Consider the following 26045-nt stretch of genomic DNA (forward strand, 5'->3'; position numbering starts at 1 on the left):
GAATTTAAAGGGTTCTTGGTTTAAAGTAATGGTGTTTTTGGAAGTTTTGACACATACTGTAAGCAAATGTAGTGTTTTATGATGCCAGAAATGGTGTGTGAAACATGCCCTTAGTTCCACATACAATATGCAATGTGTTTATTATAAAGTGTAAGATTCAATTCTGTTTCCATTTCTTAGAGAAGGTATAATGTGCAAATACAGTTGATTTTGTTCAAATCGGTCCATAGTGTCTTATGTAAGCAGGGCCCCATAAATGTTTTTAGTCAAGTTGGTGAGGTCCTGTGGCACAACCTATACATATTCTTCGATAAAGGCTTTCCTCCCTCTCAAGTATTCCACAGAACAGCACAAATGCTAGACAGCTCTGTCTACTTCTCTTCAGCCATTGCAGATTCACATTTAGTAGGCCCCCGCCTCTGAACAGAGGCGGGGCCTTCGACACCACCTGTCTGCTACATACAATGCTGTTCTAACATCTGTACCCCGGCGGTTTCAGAACACTTCACACATCCATTCATGCAACTCTCACAAGTAACAGCTGTATCTAGGAGTTGCATGACACATTGGATAATCCTATCACAACTACACAGAATCAACAACTCTGTGAATTTCTTCAGATGTCACCTCTTTGAAGAGTTACAATGCGCCATTGTAAATGGATTAATGGAAGAGTTTATATGCTGAAAACTTCCCACACCAGTCAGTTGAACTGAAGAAGCTGCTCGGATGAGTAGTGAAACGTCTTCATTGATTACTCAGCAAGTCCAGTTGTTTTTAGATTGAAATATACTAGATTTAGTAGGCTTTGTACATCTCTAATAATTCAGTTATTTTAGACAATTGGACTCAACTACCATACTTACACATTCAGCCAGTTGCATTGATAATTTCACACGTAAAGATTCAGTGGAGAGAAAAGAATGACCCAAAAATTGCACCACCCCATTTATTATTCCATAAATCCCATACCACAGGAGGTAAAACTTAACCTTTATTCGTACGTATTAAAATAACCCAAAGGTGAAAAATCATTAAAATTACAAAAAGGAGGAGCGCATTATTTGCTGGATTCAGTAGTCTGCCCCAGATGCTTAAAGATTGATCGTATTCCAACTGATAGGATCATATAAAAAGCATCATCATGGGGATAAGCTACATTAAGTTCTATAGATTGTGGCGAATGGCAATAGTGGTAGCACTCAATTCCCAAAAGGGTTAATTAACTAGTAAGTGCCAAAATGATATAGGATGCGAACATTGATAAGATCGAAACGGACTGAGGGCATCATTTCTATCCATCCCAAACATTAGCCGAAAATACCCTCATGCGACAGGAAATATAAGGTGCAAGAACCTGTCTTAAGAGATTCCGTTACCGGCGTTGCTAAAATACAGCCACTATGGTGCCATTAAGCCCCCCACCCTTGGTGCCTCTCACTCATTTTAGCTCAATTAGGCAGGGAGTTCATTTGCTGCAATTTAAGTTACTTGCGCCGCAAACATACCTCACCACAGACCCGACAGTATCGCTGGGGGTGCACCAAGGGTGGGGGGCTTTATGGCACCATAGTGGCTGTATTTTAGCAACGCCGATAACGGAATCTTTTAAGACAGGTTCTTGCACCTTATATTTCCTGTCGCATGAGGGTGTTTTCGGCTAATATTTGGGACGGATAGAAATGATGCCCTCAGTCCGTTTCGATCTGATCAATGATCGCATCCTATATAATTTTGGCACTTACTAGTTAATTAACCCTTTGGGGAATTGAGTGCTACCACTATTGCCATTTGCCACAATCTATAGAACTTGATGTAGCTTATCCCCATGATGATGCTTTTTATATGATCCTATCAGTTGGAATACGATCAATCTTTAAGCATCTGGGGCAGACTACTGAATCCAGCAAATAATGCACTCCTCCTTTTTGTAATTTTAATGATTTTTCACCTTTGGGTTATTTTAATACGTACGAATAAAGGTTAAGTTTTACCTCCTGTGGTATGGGATTTATGGAATAATAAATGGGGTGGTGCAATTTTTGGGTCATTCTTTTCTCTCCACTGAATCTTTAGCATTAACCCTTGACCCTGCACACCATTTATGTGCTTTCTTGATTGGTGGAAGGTGCTTTATACTCCATTTTCTTTATATTACTATATCATTTCACACGTAAAAAGATATTCTTAAACACAAAGGGGAAGGTATATTTAATATAAAGGACTCCTCTACATTTGACATTGATAGAACAACAAATGATAATAACATGTTTAGTACATGTTGTTTTCTTTTTTTACTCCATGCTTCCACACCACAAAAATAATAACCTTCCTCACCCAATAACAGGAATTACAAGATATTACAAATATGGGGTGTAATATCACTGGACCACTGTGGCTGCATTGTCAGATTTCTGTTTCAGGGACATTTAAAAGTGAACATAATATATTAATTTAATTTCATTCATATTCTTTCTTTTAACACAATAAATTAACTAAGGAGCTGCTTGCTAGCAATATCTACTGGTACAACATAATCTATATTTGGGCACAACTGTCCTATATCAATAAATCTTAGAGCTCCCATATACAGTATATTCACATTGTTGACTTTGATTCTGGCATAAAGAGGGCTGGCTACTAAAATTTCTTAAGAGCAAAAGGCATGTATACAAACATACATATATAATGTGTTAATTAATAATACATTATATGCAAACATTCAATGGGAATTAAACAAATCATAATTGCACATTTATATATATATATATATATATAAATATATATATATATATATATATATATATATATATATATATATATATATATATATATAGCAGCGTGTGTGGGCCGCACACCCTGAAAATAGTCGAGACCTGGGTGCACAAGCGCAAATAATTAGTAAAACATACAGAATGATGGCACTCACAGGATTTGTACAAAAAAGTCAATAATTAAAAAAAGAAAAAAATGTTTATTTGTCCAACGTTCGGGTCCAACATTTTGGTCCCACACAGGAACCTTTATCAAGGTTCCTGTGTGGGACCACAACGTTGGACAAATAAACCTTTTTTTCTTTTTATACTTATTGACTTTTTTTGTGCCATAATTGTGTGTATATATATATATATATCTATATATATATATTTATATATTTATATTTATAAAAACAACCTGTGGTCTGGTGCACAGCAGATTACCTGTTAATGCCTAGGTGCTGAAACAAACAAATCCCATAATATTAGATAGTCCGCACTAGGTCTTGTGAAGTGAAATAAATATTATTTATTCATCGTTTCGGCTCACGTACACGAGCCATCCTCAGGAGGACGGCTCGTGTACATGAGCCGAAACGTTGAATATATATATATATATATATATATATATATATATATATATATATATATATATATATATATAAAATATTATAATGTAGTTCCCTTTGGCATATTGCAAAGCTTTATTATTCATTAAGGATTTAGCTCTATTACTATTCTTATACTTTCTTGTTTTTCTAGAACTTAAAGGGCAGCTTAACCTTACATTCAAATTTTTTTATATTGGCATTTAAAAGTTACTGGTCTTTTTATTTTTTGTGGTTTTTAAATTATTTTGAATTTTGTTCTTGGGTTGCTAGGGTTCCACTGACACATAAAACTACGCTGAATGATAGCTTAGCCTGAATAAAAAATTAAAAAATAATGAAATCTAGTCTACAAAATTGAAAATGTACTGTATATGTTTTACTTGCCAACCATATAGCACATTGCAGAACAGAATTATTCATTCATTAGAAAAATCATAAAAATATAGAAAAACACCACCAATCCCAGATTGTCTCATAATTTTATAGTAGGAGTTGATTTTAAGGTGACTTAAACATTCAACAGTACAATAGTTTTTTGTGGTAATAAGCTATAAAGTGAGAAGTGCCATGGGGTTTATATGTATAAAACTGAAAATAGGAAGACCAATAACAAGACACATGGTTATTTTACTTATAGGACAAATAAGCATCAGGATACTGATATCAATCTAGTTTGAAAATCTTTCACCGGTTTTAGGTTTCCTCATTTTCCAGTGATTCCTCATCAGCCTCATTGTCATCTAAGTTTGGCAGCTCACTGGATATGTGGATCTCAATTGTGCTAGCATCAGAACCTAGCAAGATAAAAGAACATCATCTCACCTTCAAGTGCTAAAGCCTGTTGCTGTGTGGTTTAACCAAAAGACCACAATGCAAACTGCAGAGCTGCATTATCATTTGGGACCTCCAAAAATCCCCACGAATCTTGCTTCTTTAATGGCAACAAAAGGACACACTCATCAAAACCCACATTAGCCTTCCAAGGCACTTTTTCTGGCTGTGTATGTTACTTGTCAGTATAACATGGCTGTTTGCTGTCATGTTACGAGATATAAGTAGAGAGCAGATGAAGCATTGGCTCCGCTTCCCACTGAGATGTAGCCCCTGACTTTCCCTGATGTATTGTATAGAATTATTAAATGCTATAGCAGGAATTACACAGAAGCACTAGTCTTTTTTTTTTCTTTTTTTTCACCTAATCAGTTTGTTTGTTAATCCCAAGATAATTTTCTTCCCTGAGCTACCTCTGGTGAGATCACACAAAAAGGAAAACCGGGCCAATATATTACCTAGTTTACCTGCCGCCCCACACATTTCCATTCAAGTATAGATATCATGCACTAATAACTTGCCACTCATACCATGATTATGATTTGGCCTAATTTTAGGTATGGGACCTGTTATCCGGAATGCTCGGGACATAGGGTCTTCCAGATTATGGTTCTTTCCGTAATTTGGATCTTCATACCTAAAGTCATAAAGTCATATTACTAGAAAATCATGGAAACATTAAATAAAGCCAATAGGTTGGTTTTGCTTCCAAAAAGGATTAATTATATCTTAGATGGTATCAAGTACAAAGTACTGCTTTATTATTACAGAGAATAAGAAAATACATTTAAACATATTAATTATTTGGATAAAATGGAGTCTATGGAGTTTTCTAGATATTAGGTTTCCGGATAATAGATCCCATACCTGTATTGGAAGATTTCAATTCTATATATCACTTGCAGTGATAAAAAAAAAAATCTTATGTTGCTATTTTACATTTATGCTCCGGTAAGTTTCCTACTCATTGACCATGCAAAACATTTATGAAACAATAGACGTGTATAAAAATATTTTTATTAATTTTACCAAAATTCCTCTATCCCCTTAACATCCATTTCAATTTATGAATTATAGCAAACGATGCAGACTACATATCCCATCTTGATTATATGACGACAGTGGCAGGCAACATGCACTCAAATTATCTGTTACAAAATGTTTAATGGAGACACAAGTTTAATATTTGAAATTGTGAAGTGATTATGAGAATGTGTTTTAAATTCAGTCATTGCAATTGCTTCTTCATATTGCCAGGTACCCATTATTGAGATAGAGTGATGACTTCTTGCCGCCAACGGGAGCAACAATACTACACCAAAGTAATCAAGGTGGAATAATAGCCTAGATATAAAATGACATCTGGAAACTACCATCCTTGATATACAGGGGAGTTCCTGCTTAGTCGTTCCACTATACTCCCATTACCTTCAGATAGTATGCTCAAAGCCTCATCTGTTTGTTGACTGTTTCCAATTTCAGTCTTGTTTTGGTTCTGTATGTAGCCAGGGTAATCCAGGAAAGATCCATTGGTGCCATTGTGTGCAGCTTCAGTCAATGAAGATGTAGATACTCGTTCCCAAGCTGTTTCCTTTTGTCTGAAATTAAAGTCAACATTCCACCCTGTCCACCCGTAGAAAGCCAAAGTGAAGAGAAAGCCTTGCATTGGATTCAGTATACCCTGTAATGTAATCAAAAACAATAACAAAAATAAATAAAAGGCCACAAAGACAAATTATGAAAACTGTATATATATTGTAATTGATTACAATTAAACAACTATAAATCAGAATTTTTTATTATTTAAACTGCTATATAAATTTGATGGAAATATCAAATTTGTCGCTGTGCCTTTTTTGGTCTCAAATATATTGGAGTCTATGGGCGACTTTTTTTGTTGCATCAACTTTTTCAGTAGCAAAATATATTGGACTCTATGGGCAACTTTTTTTCTCAATGGAAAACGCGAATCTATGCATGGCGAAAACATTTGCTCATCATTAGTGGTAGATGTTGCAGTGGAGCATAGGGCAACAGTAAGAATGTCTGTATCCTAAGGAAAGGAGGACCATTACTGAAGTTGGGGAATGGAGCATAGCAGATCCTCATATAGAACACCCCAGGAGTGTTAGATTAGTAGCTAGAAAAAGCAGTCTTTTCTCCTCCGAGTAGATATGGGGGTTATTAAGGTTCGAGTTGTGTTTTCCACGGAAATTCAAGTTTTCAAGTAGATTTTTTTTGTCAAAACTCACATTTATGGGTTAAAAAAACTAGAATTTTTAGAGATTTATTATACCCCTACCCTGGAAAAAGCTAGAATCTGACAAATACACCATCTAAAACCTGTAGAGGTCCCTTGAGCCATTTGAAGATGTTAATAGCCTACATGATGTTTGAGTTTTTTCCAGAGGGTTTTGCAATCCCCTTGAGTTTTTGCCCGTGGAAAACCCGATTAATTAGAGTTTTCACATTTTGCAACCCAAACTTGCAGAATTGAGTCTTTTATATCCGTGTATTTTTCTTACATAAGATACCATTCGAGTTGTGAGTTCATTCCAGGTATAAAAAACTCTAACATTCCACCTTTGATAAATAAACCACTTAGGGGCAGATTTATCAAGGGTCAAATTGAAAATTCTAATTTTTAAATTTGAATTTCCAGTTTATTTTAGTGTAATTCAACTAGGAAATAATCCGAATTCGATTCGAATGAAAAAAAAATTTCAAAATTAATCATGTATTGTCCGTTTAAGTATTGAAATTCGACTATTCGCCATCTAAAACCTGCCGAATGACTCCAAAGCATTTATTTGAATTTGATAGTTTGGCAAATTTTTTGAGGAAGGGAAAAGACAGGAAACCTGATACCCAGAAAGATGTGTATTCCCTTTAATAATAAAACAAGTACCTTGTACCTGATACCAACAAAGATATCATTAAACCATATTGGTGGCAAGATCATTCTATTGGGTATTCCAGATAATAGATACCAGACCTGTACTCGTACTCCACATTCACTAAAGTTGCATTCGGGAATGACAATTTAAGTGTACAGAACCACCATATTCATGAAACTGATTAAGGCTTTTGGGAACAGTGGCATAACTATAGAGGAAGTAGACCCAGCAGTTATGGGGGGCCCAGGGAACAGGGGGCCCAGTCTGTGGGGGTCAGCTTCCTCTATAGATGCCTTGTTGCATGAAAATTTGGCTGCCAGCGAGGAGGAGCGTGCTGCTTCCCACTGGCAACCAACAGTGTAAAATAGTTCAACTTGTATTTCAAATGCAGCAGAAATTTGATGATGATCCCTTTTAAAGAAAGAATTACATTTTTTTAAAGCTTCTTGTAACTACAATCTTCAACACTTTTTGTTAAGTTTCATAAGAAAAGTTTTACCTGATAACCTTTCAACTGGCTAACAGTACAAAAGTTTTACCTGGTGTCCTACATGCAGCAGATTTGGGGTGTTTGGAGCAATTAATGCACCTGTCTAGCAGCTGGTATGCACAAGCAGTGAGTAGGCTTCAGTTAGTATTAATGACTCACTGGGGCTCATTTATAAACACTGGGCAAATTTGCACATAGGCAGTAATCCATGGCAAGGTTTGCTTTCATTGATCAACCTGCAGGTTTATATGGGTTATTACCCAGGTGCAAATGTTCCAGTTGTATAAATGAGCCCCACTGTAGTAAATGTAATTAAGCCTTCAGCTAATGTGCCCCAGAGTAATGCCTTTTTTAGAACTCCTAGGGGCATATTTACTTATGTGTGAATTCTTGCTTCAGAAGACTTTGTAAAACGTTAGACACTTGCCGCAAATACACGCATTTATCAAAATGCAAAACTTCGTCTCTGGCATACTTTCACCAGCAAAAATTAGTCAGTGCAAAAGTTTCTTAGCGAAGCTTTACTTTCTTCCTAGCGAAATGTCATTAACATGCTTACACTTACGTCAGTTTAAATAAGGCAGGTACATTAATGTCATATATATGTATTTATTAGTAATGTTGCTGAAATAAAAACAAAAGAGATCTTCTATTGTCCTAGACATGAGCCCATCCTAAAACAAATGTAGAATGAGCTTCAAATGGTTAAAAAAGTATGCATAACATATATAACAACTTGTAAACATAATTACACATTAAAATATGAAAAAAGCCAGTGTTGTGTCTTTTTTATGACTTTTTAGAGTACAAGATATGTCACTGACATAATAATGTTCAGGAAGTAGCTTCATCTTATCAATTCTCAAGGCAGAACCTGACGAAATATGCAACGAATAGAAACGTTCACAGTTTGATAAATTTGCGTTTTAACGTTTGTTCACCTGAGCAAAAATTTGCCTGGCAAAATGGTACAAATCTTCTCTAACGCTGAGCTTTTTCTCTTGCAAATTGTGCTATTCTCCCTTTAGTAAATTGGCGATGTCCCTGCAAATTGTCATTTTGGCGAATTTTTTCTAAAAAAATGCATTTTGCTCTTTAGTAAATTTGCCCCTAGTCTCCAGGGCACAAGGGAACTACTTATGTAGTCACATATAGCTTGGACAAATGGACAGTATTTAATGTCCATAGAATACAATATTTGCAAATGAATGTGTATGTGGTTAACTTGCTCTTATTTTAAGCAGTGTCTGTGAATGGTGAGTGGTGGTGGTGTTGGTGAATGGTAAGTTCCAGGTGTAGGTGCATATCATGTTGCGCATCTTTCTCTACTTTTTATATTACAGGCTGAATAATGCATATTTTTCCACTTATTAAATTGCTATAGGTAGGAAGGCTCTAGTGTATCTTAGGAGCTAAAGGCCCAGAGAAAATTCTCTGTAAGCTGTATATCGGCTGTGATTCAGAAAATCCGAAAAATCGGACTGAACGTAGTAGTGAACTCCAGAGAAGGGGTGCAGCCTTAGCAAAGTCCTGAATGTGAGTAGGTGAAGAGATAATGAGAGAAGTGAGTATCTACTGATGTTCAGAGATGTAGGGTGGGGCTGAGTAATGAACTGTTTACAATGCGAATTTGAAATTTATTCTGAAAGGTAGCAGAAACCAGTGCAAGGATTGGCATGGCAGAATTGTATGCTGAAGTATATGAGCCTAGAGGCAGAATTCATTACAGACCATTTCTGTCTTACAGAGGAGATAGCAGACTGAAAAAGGAGAAAAGCAGGAGTTTAGAGCTCTGGTTTATATCATATCGTGATGTGTAACTCTGTCCTCCTTAAAATGCAATATGGAGCACATATGCCTCCCTTTAAATTGCCACTTTAAATACTGTGGTGCCCATGCAAATGGCATGTAAATGTCACTGTGCTCATACTTATACTGTGCATACTTCCTGGTAGCTTAAAAGTGAAAGCTTACTGTTGTGTAATGCTTGCATGACTCATAACAAATGGCGACAAGGATGGCTCTTCTACCTCTGCAGCAGCCTGCACCTTTTCTTCCAAACCCTGGTGAGCCTACCATACCTTTTACTGCTTGGATCCGTATCTATGAAAATTACATTATTTCTGCTGACCAAGGGGAGATTTCTGCTGCTAGAAAGCGTTCTTTACTTATTCACTGCCTGGGAGCAGAGGGACAGCGTATATTCTATACATTACCATTACCTGATGATACTTCACTTACTGCTATAAAGAACTTTATTGTGTCAAGAGTAAATGTGGTTGCTGAAAGATATAAATTCCACCAGCGGACAGTGTAATGGTGAATCCACAGAACAGTTTGTAGCAGCTTTGAGAGAGCTGGTTGTTACCTGTGAGTTTGAGAATCTAACAGATGAAATGCTAAGAGACCAAATAGTGGAAAAAACAAACTCACCTCGCATTAGAGAGAGAGACTGCTCCTAGAGCAGGATTTAACCCTTGAAAATGCTATTACAGTTGCTAGCCAAATTGAAACAGCAGTGGCAGAGGCTAAAACGCTCAGTCAGGGAACTGCTGGGAATGTACAGATTGTGAATTCAACACTGTGGCCCACCCCATTAACCTGATGCTTGATACAGGTTCAGCTGTTTCTATACTACCAAAGGATATGTCCTTGAAATACTTTGCAAAAGATCTGCTTGTTGCACCTGCCCTGAAACTGGTCAGTTACTTAAAGGATCCAATCCCTGTGCTTGGTTGCTTGCCAGTGACTGTACAATTTGAATCAAATACTGCAAAATGTGACTTTAACATTGTGAATAAGGGTACTGCTATACTTGGGAGGGATCTCTTTGCTCCATTAAACCTACAATTAATTGATGGTCTCATTACTACAGCACCAGTGCCTGCCACACAGCCATTGTCTAAAATTTCATCACAAAGCAACACTTCACTGGGTTGTGCAAAGAACTTTGTACACAAAGTTAAGTTGAGACCAGATGTAAAACCAGTAAAATTTCCTGATTCAGCATGGGAAAAACTTTCTATTGATATTGTCGGTCCTTTTACAGATGTTCCTATAGACTGCAGATTTGCTATAACCTTGATAGACTATTACAGTAAATGGCCTGAAATTGCATTTGTTTCTCATATAACATCAGCTACAGTAATAACATTTCTGTCTATAGCAGAGAAGTTAATCCAAAGGAGTTAATATCAGACAACGGACCACAGTTTGTCTCATATGAGTTTGAATCCTTTCTGAGAGAAAGGAATATTGTGCATAGGAAATGTTCAGTGTATTACCCACAAGCAAATGGAGAAATCGAGCGATTCAACAGAAGTCTGAAAGAAGCACTGCAGACAGCAAATTGTACTGGGAAATCTTGGAAAGTAATTACAACAGAGTTCCTACATAACTACAGAGCAATGCGCCATGCAACAACCCAATCATCTGCAGCTGAATTATTACATGGCAGACAGATGTGCACGAAGTTACATGTTGCAGACAACAAACTTACAGTGTCTACAAAATCATCTACTACTGACATTGTCATACGTCAACAAGCCAAATGTAAGGCTTATACTGACAGAAAAGTGGTGCCAGAGAAGTACACTTTCAGCCTGGATCTTTAGTCAGAATTAAGAAACCAGGAATACTGAAACAAGGACAATCTAAATTTACTACACCACTTGAAGTGAGACGCCAGCAAGGACCATACACATATGAACTGTCTGATAGGCGCATATGGAATGCAAGTCGTTTTGCTCCTGTTAGATATGACTTTGGAGAAGCTCCATTTGATAAAGGACATTTTCCTACTCCTGATGTCAACTGCAATAGGCCTGAAGAAAGTGAACCTATAAGGCAAATCAGAAAACTACCTGCACGGACCAAGGACTTTGTGATGTGAAGAATGTATAATATTGCTTAAATATGTATACTGTTTTATTATTGCTGTTATTATAGTTGTCCAAATGCTTTCCTACTATAGGGGGAATATGTGGTGTTCATGCAAATGGCCTGTAGATGTCACTGTGCTCATACTTATACTGTGCATACTTCCTGTTAGCTTAAAAGTGAAAATGAAAGCTTACTGTTGTGTAATGCCTGCATGACTGTTATACTCTGTTATACTCTCCTCATCCTCGGCTACCCAAAACATAACAAATACTTAAAGAGATAATGACACCAGAAATGAAATTTTTTTTTTTTATCTATCATAAAATTGACTTTTAAAGCTATTTGTAACTTTGCCATAAAGTAATTGCACAATGCTTTTACATTACCCGTCTGATGGACCATGTTCCTCTATGAGGGGGCTGCCATATTTGTGCAGCAGGAGTCTGTTAGCATAAGAAACTCTAACTGGCTGGCTGAGATGGGACAGTCAGGTTGGCAAAACAGTCACGTTTAGAAACTTCAACTAACAATTGCTTACAAAAACAAACCTCTCAGCAAAAAATGATCAACATGACCCATAGGTAACTGTTAATGTGCATTCATATTTTAAAATGTAGTTTTTTAGTGTCAGTATCACTTTAATTATCATGTTTACTTTTCACTTCTATTTTTCCATCATAATAATAACCCCTCTGCAGTACTTTAAGTTAAGGGAACATATGATTTGCCCCAAGCTCCCTCCCCCCTCCCCCCACATACACACACAAATTTCTAATTTCTTTGATTTTTAGAAGTATCACCCACGACTAAAGAAGACTAAGATAAAACATCCTGACAAAGAGTGGAAAGACTGCTTGCAGGAATGGGTTGGTTTCAGGTTAGGCCAGCACTCTTCTGGGGAAAATGTGTGATTTGGGTCTCTTTCTACAGAAGTAGACTAAAGCATGCACATTATAATATCGGTAAATGTAACTGCACTGTGCTGTTTGGGGCAGATTTACTAAAGGGTGAAGTGGCTAATGCTAGCAACTTTTCGTCAGTGTTGCCACCCGCAGGGACATCGCCAATTTTCTAACGGGTGCAGGCGCCAATTTGCTAGCAAAAGAGACTGGCGCTAGTGGTCACTTGCACGCTATCGCCAGGCAAAGTTTCACTCTGGCAAATGGACGCTACTCTGCAAATTCACTAAAATGCGGATTTTACTGAACGTTACCTCTTTCGCCAGAGTTGCCTTCGCCACCTCAGACCAGGCGAAGTGCATTAAAGTCACTTACATTATATTCTATGAGCGGAAAATGCATCAAAGTCCAAATAACTCTGGCGTCTTTTTTCAGAGTGATAGCCTGCAAAATTTTTGTGTAACCAGGTTCCCCCATATATTTTCTAACATATGGAACATTAACTATACAGTGGGCTCATGTGTAGGGCATTATAACAACTCTATTGTCTTTATAAAGGTTCCCTGGACTTGTGTAATTAACAGTGGAAATTTAATGTATTTGATGCAACATATAACATGTCCATAAAACATATAAGATGTCCATTCAACTTTTAAATTGAAATTTTGATAAATAGGTCTTCCTGAAGTTTTATGTGCTCTGCAAGTTAATATTTGAGCAGAAATTCCTTTATCCAAAGATAACTGTCCCGAGGCTTTTTTCAGTAAAAAAATATCAATCTATTTAAATTAGCATTAAAACTCAGATACAAATTGACCCCACCAGGCCCACCTCACGCGTTTCGCACCCTCCGGCGCTTAGTCATAGGTGTATCTGATACACCTATGACTAAGCGCCGGAGGGAGATACACCTATGACTAAGCGCCGGAGGGTGCGAAACGCGTGAGGTGGGCCTGGTGGGGTCAATTTGTATCTGAGTTTTAATGCTAATTTAAATAAATTGATATTTTTTTACTGAAAAAAGCCTCGGGACAGTTATCTTTGGATAAAGGAATTTTTGCATGTAATTGCCTGAGAACTGGGGCGAGTCCCTTGGGCTTAATTAGGTTGGAAATCAGATGTGGACTCCCGATTGATATATAATATAATATTTGAGCAGGACAGACAGGTAGTATTTTAGCGGTGGTGATAGCACTTGCAGCTATGTTCCCTGATCTGTAGGGGAAAATTGGCCCAATATTTTGCTGCTTTCTAAAACTGACAAATACAAAAAAGGTGTCTCCATACGAATACAAGAATTCACCCAGTTACTTATCTTATTACAACCATTATCTGTCATAATGTGTCTTCTCATACAGATGTTTTAATTCATTCATTAATATACATTAATTTGCATGCAGCCAGGAACAAAAACAGGAAACAGCTAAACTACTGCAGATGTAATTAATTAGACTAGAAGATCCTCTGTAATTAAAATCATGCTTGACTTACCATTATAAACCATGTGATGAGTGCTGCATTCCTGACATTCTTTAGCTGATCCGTTTTGATGTCTGGCTGCATTTCCAGGTAGAACAAAAGAGTCTCATTGATAATATTAGCTGTCCAACTAATAAAGGATAATATAAGACACATTACCAACAAAATTAAAAGCAGAGTAGAAATATTTTGCTAATTTGAAATACTTGTTATTTTTGCATGGAATTTTATGGAAACCTTGCACTTGTCACCTGAATTTAGATTGAGACACACACTGGTAGGGGGATTTTTTTTAAAATAGCCCCCTGCCAGTGCTAGGCCACCCAAGGGAGGGAGCTTCTAATGCAGGTTACCATGTTGTGCACATAATAAGTGACTCTCCCTACTTGCCCATTATGTGCAGGCATCTGGCCACCCACACAGAGAGCTTCTTCCTGGTGTGGGGTTGGTCTAGCTTTGGCAGGGGCAATCTCTTTACAAGCTATTGCCTTTTTCTTCTGACTCTTTCCTGCTTTTAAACTAGGGGTCAATGACCCTCATCTATAAAACAAATGCTCTGTAAGGCTACATTTTATTATTCATCTTGCTGTTCAGATCCTCTCTTAGTAATATTCCAGTCACTTATTCAAATCGATGCATGTTGCTTGGGTAATTTAGACCCTTGCTGAAACTGTAAACGAATGAGCTGCTGAATAAAAAGAGAAATAACTCAAACCACAAATAATAAAAATTGAAAAACAATTGCAAATTGTCTCAGAATATCACTCTCTACATCATACTAAAAGTTAATTTAAAGGTGAACAACCCCTCCAGCAGCACTTCATGTCCAAGCATGCAAGGTAGATAATTAGATTATCAGTACACAGAGAAGCAGAAGTCTGTTATTTAGGGGGATTATCTGTCAAATGGTAATATAATTACCAAACATGGAGTAGTTGCAAATTCCCTGTTTGATCTGTTTAGTTCACGAAGAAAAAGAGCATAAGCAATATTAAGGGGAAAAACAAACGGGAAGCTTCGGGGAGATTAGTTGCCCGGCGCCAAATCTCCTTCTTTCGGGGCGACTAATCTCCCTGAACTGCCTTCCCGTCGGCTAGAATGAAAATCACCCCCGGGATGGCACTCGGAGCACTTAGTTTTCTGAGAGCTGAAAAGCAGGAAGTTGTGTTCTGTTCTGTTAGATATCCACTCACTCCAGCCTTTATACATTACATAATTGGCTAACTATATTAGAAACATGTTTTATTTTGCACAGCCCAATACCCAATTTTTATTTTCACACTGAACTGTTCCTTACTCTGAATTAGTCAGTGACTTGAAAGGGGGGGGGGGGTTACTTGGGCATAACTGTTCAGTTAATTTGGTTTTCCTTAGCATGCAGGTCATATTCAAAAGCAAACAATTATGAACCATATGGTCCCTGCTCGAGTCACTGATTGGTTACTGACAAGCTGATGCTGATGACTATCAGTGCAGATACACAAATAAGCAAATGGTTGTGCAGACAGAGGGAAGCCGATGCACAGCCCCGTGTGCCCAAGAATAGTCATATGCCAATTCATCCTGTACACTCTTTATTTCACTGCTTCTGTATTATTGCATACTTATTTACACATCAAATAAATAATTACTCACCAGATCATAAACACCAACATGATCTTGAAAAAACGGAGTTGAATTTCTGTCCCCAGCCGTCTTTCATTCTCTGTATAAATTCCTTGTCTTCCTTTCAGTAAAGAAGCAACTAAAAATCCATTCATTTAATGCATGGTATAAAGGGATAGTGTAGTAACAAAAAAGCATGAAACAAGCAGCAAACATGTATTTTGTATTTTATTATACCCTCTCTCCTTATTTCTCTCCTTAAATGCAAAAATCTGTTTTGGACATGTTTTTTGTGTTTTGGCCTATACTCAATATCAATATTTCCTAATATTTCGTGGGTGAAAAAATCTCTGGTTCCTGACAGCATGAATGTAAATCGTAGTTGGGACACTATGCATCGTGTAGCAACCTGAAGTTTCCTTGCAGGGCAAGTTTAGGTTATTAAGCAGTGAATATGTTTTACTGCCAGGCTACTACATAACACATACGTATGTGATTCATTTGTTTTACCACTGGGGATTTACATTAATGCTAGATAGAATGCAACTTCAGATGTTTTGTTGTCTTGCTGTCATTACCCTTAAGTGGAATTTTAATGTTCCATAAAATGCAGAAATAGCAATTAATTTTGTTAGCAAGGACTGCTATTTTTCTCATAATTTTTATGATCTCAGTTTTTTAATTATAAGTATACATTCTAAATTATTCATTAATTTGCATGGTAAGTAACTACTAGCTATTATAATCACATTATAACATTACCCCCTTGATGGCACACCAGGAGATTTGTAATTTGCTATCAACTAATCTCCTGAAAATGTTTTCCCACAACCATTAATGTAAGTCACCAGTGTTAAACATTTACATTACATGGTAGCCTGATGTTGCCTCATGGGCTACTACATGAAGCATAGGCGACACATGTTTTTTCCCACCAGCATTAATGCAAATTGCCGGTGACACAACATACATGTCGTTTGTGCTTAGCAGGAGTTTAGCAATTTCAGAAGATTAGTTGTCCTTTCCATTCTTGGCAATTTATCTCTTTGTGTGCTATAGCCCTTATGGCACTCCCCTTCCCTGCATTTAAAATAACATGTTTTAAATGACTAAAAATTAGATTATCTCTACTCGGGATAATCATAGCTAAAGTACTCTTACCTGCTGCAACTGTTCTTCGAAAGAGGATTGGATTCGCAAACATTACGATAAGAAGTGGTGCATAGGTTGTGACATAATGAGGAATTGCATGTTCTAGTCCATTTTCACAACTGAAATAAAAACAATTTAAATACATTGACTATACTTCCCAAATTACAACATACTGCTGTTTGTTTGGGGGGGGGGGGGCATGCATGTTATGTGGTAGTATTTGGGACAACTGCATGCACTTTATTCAAGGAGCATAGGCCTTTGTGTCCAATTTGGAGCATAAAGACAGTCATGGTGCAAAGTGAGATTTGTGCCCATTTTTTTGTGCTTTGCACGCTACACTGCACTTTTTAAAATATAATGTGTTCTATGCATCTCCTAGAATTATTGGTATTTCCTATACTTTTCAGTGGCAACAGGCTGGGTGCACACACCTGCATGCTCATATTTGTCATCTCCTGTGGCCCCCATGTCGAGCCCCCATGGCTAAGCAGTTTACCATGCCCCCATGGCCGAGAAGTTTACCAGGGGTGGGAAAAAGACACTCCTGCTACCTTAGTGTGGAATTACCTTATGGGGCATATTTATTATGCTATGTAAAAAATGGAAGGATAATACACCACTCATCACCAGGCTTTGCCTTGTAAAAAACGGCATAAAAAATGGTGTAAAATATTTACACATTTTTTCTTATAGCAACTTCCACTGGAAGCAATGTAAAATAACGGTGGCAAATCTGGTGTTCTCACTGCATAAAATTACACACACCAAGTGATATTTTACACAGATTTTTACTTTTTACTTTCTTATGTGAATTTAATTTTACACAGTATAATAAATATGCCCATTTGTGTTTTCAAAATAGGGGATCCATTAAACAGTACCAGAGACAAAATTTAGGGCAATGCAAACAACAGTACAACAAATGTTTGTAAAATTCTTTGCTTCCCGTGTGTTTGTCTCCCTTATAATGGGCAGGTGCCATTTATGTGATCCACTCATGTGGGATCATTTATATATTACTGACATGAAATCACTCTTCATCATAATCACAGCATCATCATAGTTATAGGTGTGTTAAATCATGCCATTACTTGAAACCCATTAAAATAGATAGCAAAAAGAATACTGAAGGTCAAAATGATTTCAAGTATTTATCTGATTTATTATGATTTAGATATAAAACTTAGGTTTCTGCACTTATTAGTCAATTAAGTAGCATATTTGGAGACAGCTATTGTAAACTGGAGGAGTCCAATATCCTATGAGCTACATTTTATATTTTTATACTAATATTCTTTAGTAAACACAGGTTATGGTTACTCAGCAAACCTTCTGAAAAATGACCAGGCTTTAGCAAAATTCACAGAATTGGGCTAAGAATAGCTGATATAAACAGTATGATCACTGAAACAAGATTACAGTCAGCATCTGAGGTTGGAGTCCCTTCAGCTCTCTAGCATAAGAGGAGAGCTGCCACCTATGTTTAGTAGCCTTTGACCTAGGAACATTAGATTATTGCTTGCTTTTCATTAAGGTCTTCTGATGAAGTGGCAGGACGCAACGAAACACGTTAAGCGGGCAGCCAGGGTTCACTGCTGCTGTAATTTGTTTTTACATGTATATTAAATAAAATTTCATTTTTTAATACTTTTACTGGACTCCACGGTGCTCCGCTGTATTTTTCGTTTACTTTTCATTAACCTGATGGTCATGCACTGAAGTTTGTTGGGGCTCTCCAATTGTGTTGAATTGATGATAAATTGGCTACAATTGTAATAACCATCATACAAAGTGAAGTAAATATATTAATTAAATTACTTGTGTATGAGTGTTCCTAATAGCTTACTAAAAGTACATCAGAAGGTTTAGACACGGATCCTGCAAATTCTGAAAATTTCAAAATCTACCTGCACACATTATATGACCAAAAGTAGTGACTCTGGTATTCCCCTTCATTACTTCTCACTACTAAGTGACAGCACATGATTTACTTGTTAGTAGCAAACTAAATATCACTAGTACCAAGTATCAGCTGAAGTGGCACAAAAATGTCCACCATATATGTGAACATATGTTTTTTTTTTTTTGGGTGATGATGCTTCACTATGGCAGTCAGATAGCCAAGTCCATTTGGCAGATGACAGGAGAACACTACCATGTTTGCCCAGGTGCAGTAACCCATAGAAAGCAATAAGATGTTTCCTTTTTAACAAATGATCAGTAAATGCTTCCTGCTGATTGGCTGTTATAGATGACTAGACCTGTAGCAAACTATTTATTGCATAACCCATAAGTGTTTTTATCACTTAAACATGAAAATGAAATACTTACTTGGAAACTGAAGGATAGTAAAGCATAGCCACACCTTCAACGCAGAGCATAAGTGCCAGGCCCCACGTCATCATGTGATACAACACAATTGTGCTATAAAAAAAAAGCATTAACATTTATTTTTACAATTACAGGTATGGGACCTGTTATCCAGAATATCTTTCCGTAATTTGGGTCTTCATGCCTTAAATCTACTAGAAATTCATTTAAACATGAAATAAACTCAATAGGCTGGTTTTGCTTCCAAAAAGGATTAATTATATCTTAGTTGGGATAAAGTACAAGCTATTGTTTTATTATTACACAGAAAAAGGAAATCATTTTTAAAAATTTGGATTATTTGGATAAAATGAAGTCTATGGGAGACATTCCGTAATTCAGAGCATTCTGGATATCGGGTTTCCGGATAAGGGATCCTATACCTGTACTAATTAGTTCCTCTAAATGACTAGATTTAACACCTGTTAATAAATGGGCCCTATATCTTGATAGAAACTGTTAAATGTAATAGTATTTGTAAGTAACTAAGCTAATTTTTTATTGAATAAAACTTTATCCAGTCTTTTAGGGACCTCAGACAGAAACAGATCTGCTGCTGGTGAAAAAGGAATACATTTCATATAGTAAATATGTATCCATAGCCAATCATTGTTGCAATCTTGTATGCATTGCTAATGTCATACAAATGTACATCAAATATTGCCCTACTCTGTAGGCCAATTGAAAACAAGGAGATTTCAAGTGTTTGGTCCACGGTATTTTTTTTATCCCATATGTGGATAGCTTGACTGCTACAGCCAGTACTTTTGTAAGATTCTAATTGGGCAAATTTTGGATATTGCACTATTATATACAAGACTTTTTATCCACATATCTGTTGACACGTGTAAAATGAGTGCACAGGTGAAACAGGCCAAACAAGGTAGATTACCAGAGTTCAGATAATCCCCTGCATAATGGATTTCTGATTATCTGTGCACTGCTAAATTCATTGTATATTTGATTTCTCATGATTAAAACAATAGACAAAAAGTATGTTCAGCATAAGCCCTAATTATTACACTCATGTTGAAAGTATGGATGCAATGAATCCACTATTTGGGGATTTGGATGAATCCTGAATCTTTATTCGGGCAAATGCTGTACTGGATTGAACCCTAATTTGCATATGAAAATTTGGGTAAGAAAGAGTACAAAAGAAAAGAAACATAATTTCCTTGCTTTGATGAAAAGTCCCAAGATTCAAATTTAGCTTAGACAGGCAATGGATTCCACCAAATTGGAATCCTGCTGAAAGAGGCCAAATCCTGAACTGAATTCTGGATTCGGTGCATTCTTAGTTAAAAGGGAGTAAAATGTCCCTTCAGTCTGGTAATCTTAATGCCTTATGTTCATATACTACATGTTTATTTTATTTGACCACTAGTTCCCAGACCGTCTTATGGGGTCTTTAAAAGTATCCCAAATGTATGTATCTACAAACCTGTGGTCGAGAAATATGGCTCAGTATAAGTAAGATCTCTGTGAATGGTTTGGCACAAATCAGATTTCTACTCTGCTTCTTACACAGAGAGACTTGCTCTCGTGACTGTCATGATTTTTCATTGATAAATGATGGCCATAGCTTAGTGCATTCCTGAAGTCATATGAAAAGCTTCATTCAAAACTCAATACTACATCCTTCTTTTCCTTTTCTTATCTCAAAGCAATCTCTCATGTCGGCTCATGTGAATCTCAGATGGTCATTTACTGTGCTGCCAGCTATGACATTAAAATAGGAAGGATGCCTTTGTCACATGCAGATTATGCGTGAAAGAAAGCCTGATCCAAACTGGAGGTATTAAATAAGGAACTACAATAAAGCCGTGTGATGGTTAATATTTGTATTTGCAAGTAGGGGAACCAGTTAATATTGCAGGTCTATTTGTAGATTTTTGTTTACTATTCTAAGAATTATTGGAGTACAATACCTATACCTTATTCCTGCAGATCTGCGAACAACTAGGTAAGCATCAATTGCATAGCAAAATAACCACCAGAAACTTGCACTGTAAAACAGCTGTATCCACATCTGCAAAAAAACATAACTTTAGAAAGTAATACAATATTACATTTTTAATAATTGAGTCAAATTCCAGCCTATTTTTTCCCATTGATAAAATAATAAAGTATAAGGACATACATGATCTGTAGATGCATGGCCACACCCCTGAATCACTCTATTTCTAACCACTCCCATTATACTAAAAACCTGCCCATCTAAACCTTAACCCCTCCCCCAAGTCTCTTGGGCCCCCCTCTGACATGGGACACCTGACTGAAGTACCCCCTGTCCCTATCTGACTTTGTCTTTCCATAGAAAGAAAAAAACACATACCGCACTTCCAACGCAAAAGCTTGAAGGCCAGATGTCTGAAGTATTCATTAGTGACATATTACTAATGAAACCTGGGGATGATATCCATACCGATGATCGAATTAAAATTCCTAGGAAGAATATATATTGTATGAATATTTTCCATTAAATTAAAGTAATGCAAGAACAGGTATGGGATCTGTTTTACAGAATGCACGGGACCTGGGGTTTTCTGGATAAGGGGTCTTTCTGTAATTTGTATCTCCAAACTGTAAGCCTACTAAAATATAATTTAAACATTAAATGAACTCAATAGGATTGTTTTGATTCCAATTAGGATTAATTATATCTTAGTTTGGATCAAGTACAGGGTACTGTTTTATTATTAGAGAGAAAAAGAAAATAATTTTTAAAAATGTGAATTATTTCATTATAATGGAACCTATGGGAGATGGCCTTTGTGGAGCTTTCTAGATAACGGGTTTTTGGATAAGGGTTTTTTGGATAACCGGTTTTTGGATAATGGTTCCTATACCTGTATACAATGGTGTGTTTTTTAATAAGAACATTGTGTAAGCAGAGTATTGCTTCCAGAATAATATTTTATAGACTGTAAGCTCTTGGGAAGGAGCTCATTCCAACACACCTAGGACTTGTATTTATTCTTACTGTTTCATATAAATTAACTGTGCCCCTATTTGTGTTCATGCTTTGTAAAGCACTGTGTATACTTGCAGTTTAAACACAGAAAATGTGATATACTTGCATGGTGATATCAACTATAGCAATAGCTGTATAGAATTAATTTAAATGCTAAAAAGCATTCAAGCATTTTCCCCCAAAATGAGTTACACTTGCTGCTGTTTTTATGAAACTTACAGAATTCAGCATATTGTCGCCTTGAAACGCAGTGAGAAATAGAGTAAGAAAAGCATTTTTATTCACTTTAAAGGGATGGTTCACTTTTAGTATGCTATAGAGGCCAACTTTTCAATTGGTCATCATTATTTATTTTTTATAGTTTTTAAATGATTTGCCTTTTTCTTCTGACTCTTTCCAGCTTTCAAATGGGGGGGGGTCACTGCAAGGTTACAAATGTATTGTCATTGCTACTTTTTATTACTCATCTTTCTATTCAGGCCTCTCCTATTCATATTCTAGTCCCTTATTCAAGTCAGTGTATGGTTGCTAGGGGAATTTGGACCCTGGCAACCAGATTGCTGAAATTGCAAACTGGAGAGCTGCTGAATTATAAAGGTAAATAACTCAAAAAACACAAATAATGAAAAATGAAAACCAATTGTGAATTGTCTCAGAATACCACACTCTTTATCATACTACAAGTGAACAACCCGAGCTGTTTCTGTTTTCCCATTTCAGATATGATACTACTGTATATCAAACAAGAGATTATGCTGTTACATTTGGGGGTCATCATATATTCATATAGCAACTACATTACCATTTAAAGGGGCTTCATACAGATCAGTAAACACACGTGTTGCACAATGACATCATAGACAATGACATTCTCATGTGTCTTTTTGATGAGTGGTGAGCATGGAGGAGATCCCCTTACCTAGGCAGCCCAGTAGGTCACAGACAATAACTAGAAACAAGATCCTGGAGGAAGAAGGTTTTGGCAGCATGGATCTCCCGTGCCTCCTGTAGCCGTGCTTTGTCTTGGGCAACAGCTGGACAATGGTCAGCAGGAGACTCACCAAGCCGCTGCCGAGACACAGCGAGCCATAGACCTGAGGCTGGAAATCAAGCACTAACTGTGTAGCTGCATCCCTGTTGGGGCAGCAGAAAGTCTCCAGCCTGGGGGAAGCCATCCTTATAGGCTCAAGAGCCCCGCAGTCTCCAAAAGGCAAGAAGAGAAGAGAAAGCGTCGAGGCAGATGCACGCTACCCTCTGAGCTTCATGCTACAGCGCTGCTGATCACGGGGAGAATGCGATCATGTGCCTTTACAATCCCCCCCCCAGCTACGTCTTTGTCTCGCTCGGCTCAATTCTGGGTCAGGGGTTCCCGTGTTGCCTCTGTTAGTGAAGAGATGGGAAAGCAGACGTGCTGTCGCCCGTTTACTGACTCAGCAGCTTTCACACTGTTGCCATAATCTCTACCTGATTCTATTATAAAACAGGAATGATGGGTTTGCCTCCATTTCTGGGAATACGGATTGTTATGTAAAACTTGGGGGAGGAGGTGAAATATGAGAGACACCCCCTCTGGCTCACACGTGTGTGATTGTATGTCTGCGTGTTGCTTGGGCACATAGAGCTAGTGCTAGTGGTATTTACTGAGACGTTGCAAAGGCTTATGGGTAACACTAATCACGTATCTGTGAATAGATACCAAAATGAGATTTGGCGGGAATATTCATTATCCCTTTCCAAGGAGGCTGCTAACTTTATTCTTGAGCATGTTACACTGACACGTGTATTTGTGTCCTTTGCCCTTGCTGGTGTCTAATGAGTATGCCCAGGTCCAGATTTATGGAAAGGCCACCAAGGCCATCCTGCCCAACCACACCCACATTGGTTCAAAAACACTGGGTATGTGCTGGAGATACAATCATTTTTTAAATTTCCCATGCGCCAATCCCCATTGCTCTGGTCCAAATGAGGAAAACTTGCACGTGGCGCCCAGTAGTGATATGCTGACCCGCACCTGACCCTAACCTGCCCTGCTATGACCCGCTTCCGGGGGTCCTTTTATAGACCCGCGCTGACCCGCCCCACCGATGACGTCACAATGACATCACAAAATGTGTGGGGCGAACCCGGAATTCGGATGCCGACATTTGAAGGTGGCGGGCAGGGAGAGCAGGAGAAGAGCTCAACCTGCACACGTCTGCCACCCGCGAGGAGCACTGCAAGGTCGACCCGAACCGGCCCGACCCGCGGGTATCGGGTCAGCCCGCCCATTACTAGCGCCCACTATGTAAATCCCGCCCTAAGTATGCGAGTAACTGCATAGAACTTCGGGTATTTGGCATCTAGAATGCGGAATGGTTGGGACATCCATTCCTAGGTAAAGGATACGGTGATTTTAATGTCACTAATAAAAGCATATAAAATAAAAAAAGACCAATAGAAGAGATCAGTTTAAATTCCAAAGACAAAAACCAAATCCCAGAACAGAAACAAAAAGAATAAAGAAATACAAATCAAATATAACTGTCCACTTGGTACTATCGAATGCATCTTGATTTATTTCTGGGGACAATTGAGGTGGCCCTATTTTTTCTGTCCCCAGGTGCTTGTTGTTAAAAGAACAGTAACATCAAAAAAAGTGTTTTAAAGTAATAGAAATATATGAAAGTGTTGCCCTGCACTAGTAAAAATGCTGTGTTTGCATTACAAACACTATTATTGTTTATATAAATAAGCTGCTGTGTAGCAATGGGGGCAGACATGTTACACAGCAGATAGCAGATAAGCTCTGAGATCCACTATTAAACCTGTGCCATATAGCATTTTTTTTATTTCCATCATTGCTACACAGCAGCTTGTTTATATGAACTATAGTAGCGTTTCTGAAGCAAACAGATCGGTTTTACCAATGCAGGGCAAGAGTACATGATATTTTCATTACTTTAAAACACTTTCATTTTTTGTTGTTCCTTTAAAGCTTGGGCAGTACAAATTCATGGTATAGTATAGTGTGCCCACCCATACTCAAGGAACGCCTAAGGGCATGGCTGTCGGTGGGAGGGGAACAAGCACACCTGCTGTGGCCCATTACCCTGTTACCTGTAATACCAACAGCATACCTTAAAACATTTTGGAAATAAAAAAAGGGACAAGAAAGTTTTGTGGCCACACCCCCTAATTACCATGTTCATTTTACTAAATTTGCCCGGTTATGAAAGTTTGAACATATTTCTGTGGGTTTTTTTCAGTCATGATTACAGTTTTGCTAATGAAGGTGAATTACCATGTTCATTTAAAAAAATTTGCCAGGTTAGGAAAGTTTGAACATATTTCTGTTTTTTTTCCAGTTATTACAGTTTACATTACTAAATTTCTTCAAATATTGTTTGCAGCTGTAAGAAGGTCAATATAGAAATAGTTGATTAATCCTCTTCCACCTATGAAATCAGACATTTTTCAGACATTTTTATGTACCTTCACGTACATTTAGTACTACATTTAGATTTAGTACGGAAAAGTATAGAAGAGAGTATATGATAAAGTGGTTACCATGTTTTGACGTACTGAACAAAAAGAGAGTGATAATATTTGAGATTTAACTATTAACCTTGAAATTAATAAAGGGAGTCATGTCATAGATTTGTTTGGTTTTATTTGTGTTTCTTTTTATTTACATTAGCTTATTGTTACAACTGGTATAGGATCTGTTATCCGGAAACCCGTTATCCAGAAATGTCCAAATTATGGAAACGCTGTCTCCCATAGACTCAATTTTATTCAAATAATCCAAATCCAAATAATTAAAAATGATTTACTTTTTCTCTGTAATAATAAAACAGTACCTTGTACTTAACCTCAACTAAGATATAATTAATCCTATTGTAAGCAAACCCAACCTATTTGGTTTATTTAATACTTTCATGATTTTATAGTAGCCTTAAGGTATGAAGATTAAAATTACAAAATATCCGTTATCTGGAAAACCCCGGATTCCGAGCAATCTGGATAACAAGTCCCATACCTGAACAAGTTTTATTGAATGTGTACCATTATTCATTGTATTCTGTCATTGTCTATTGTCTAAAAATAGTATTGT

At 37.2% G+C, this 26045-nt stretch overlaps 1 protein-coding gene across 4 annotated transcripts; it reads right to left on the reverse strand.

The window, feature by feature from the left end:
- Positions 1–3721: 3721 nt before the first annotated feature.
- Positions 3722–23503, reverse strand: gpr143.L (G protein-coupled receptor 143 L homeolog). Of its 4 annotated transcripts, XM_018245372.2 has the most exons (10): positions 22872–23498; positions 21314–21423; positions 20913–21007; positions 18937–19029; positions 16612–16721; positions 15481–15589; positions 13858–13975; positions 5627–5879; positions 4729–4835; positions 3722–4161 (listed from the first exon to the last, which is right to left on the reverse strand). In XM_018245372.2, exons 1-9 carry the CDS (start codon positions 23125–23127, stop codon positions 4768–4770), a joined length of 1212 nt encoding a protein of 403 aa, XP_018100861.1. In that variant the 5' UTR covers positions 23128–23498; the 3' UTR covers positions 3722–4161; positions 4729–4767.
- Positions 23504–26045: the final 2542 nt, after the last annotated feature.

This window comes from Xenopus laevis, chromosome 2L (assembly GCF_017654675.1).
Source record: "Xenopus laevis strain J_2021 chromosome 2L, Xenopus_laevis_v10.1, whole genome shotgun sequence".
Classification (NCBI taxonomy): domain Eukaryota; kingdom Metazoa; phylum Chordata; class Amphibia; order Anura; family Pipidae; genus Xenopus; species Xenopus laevis.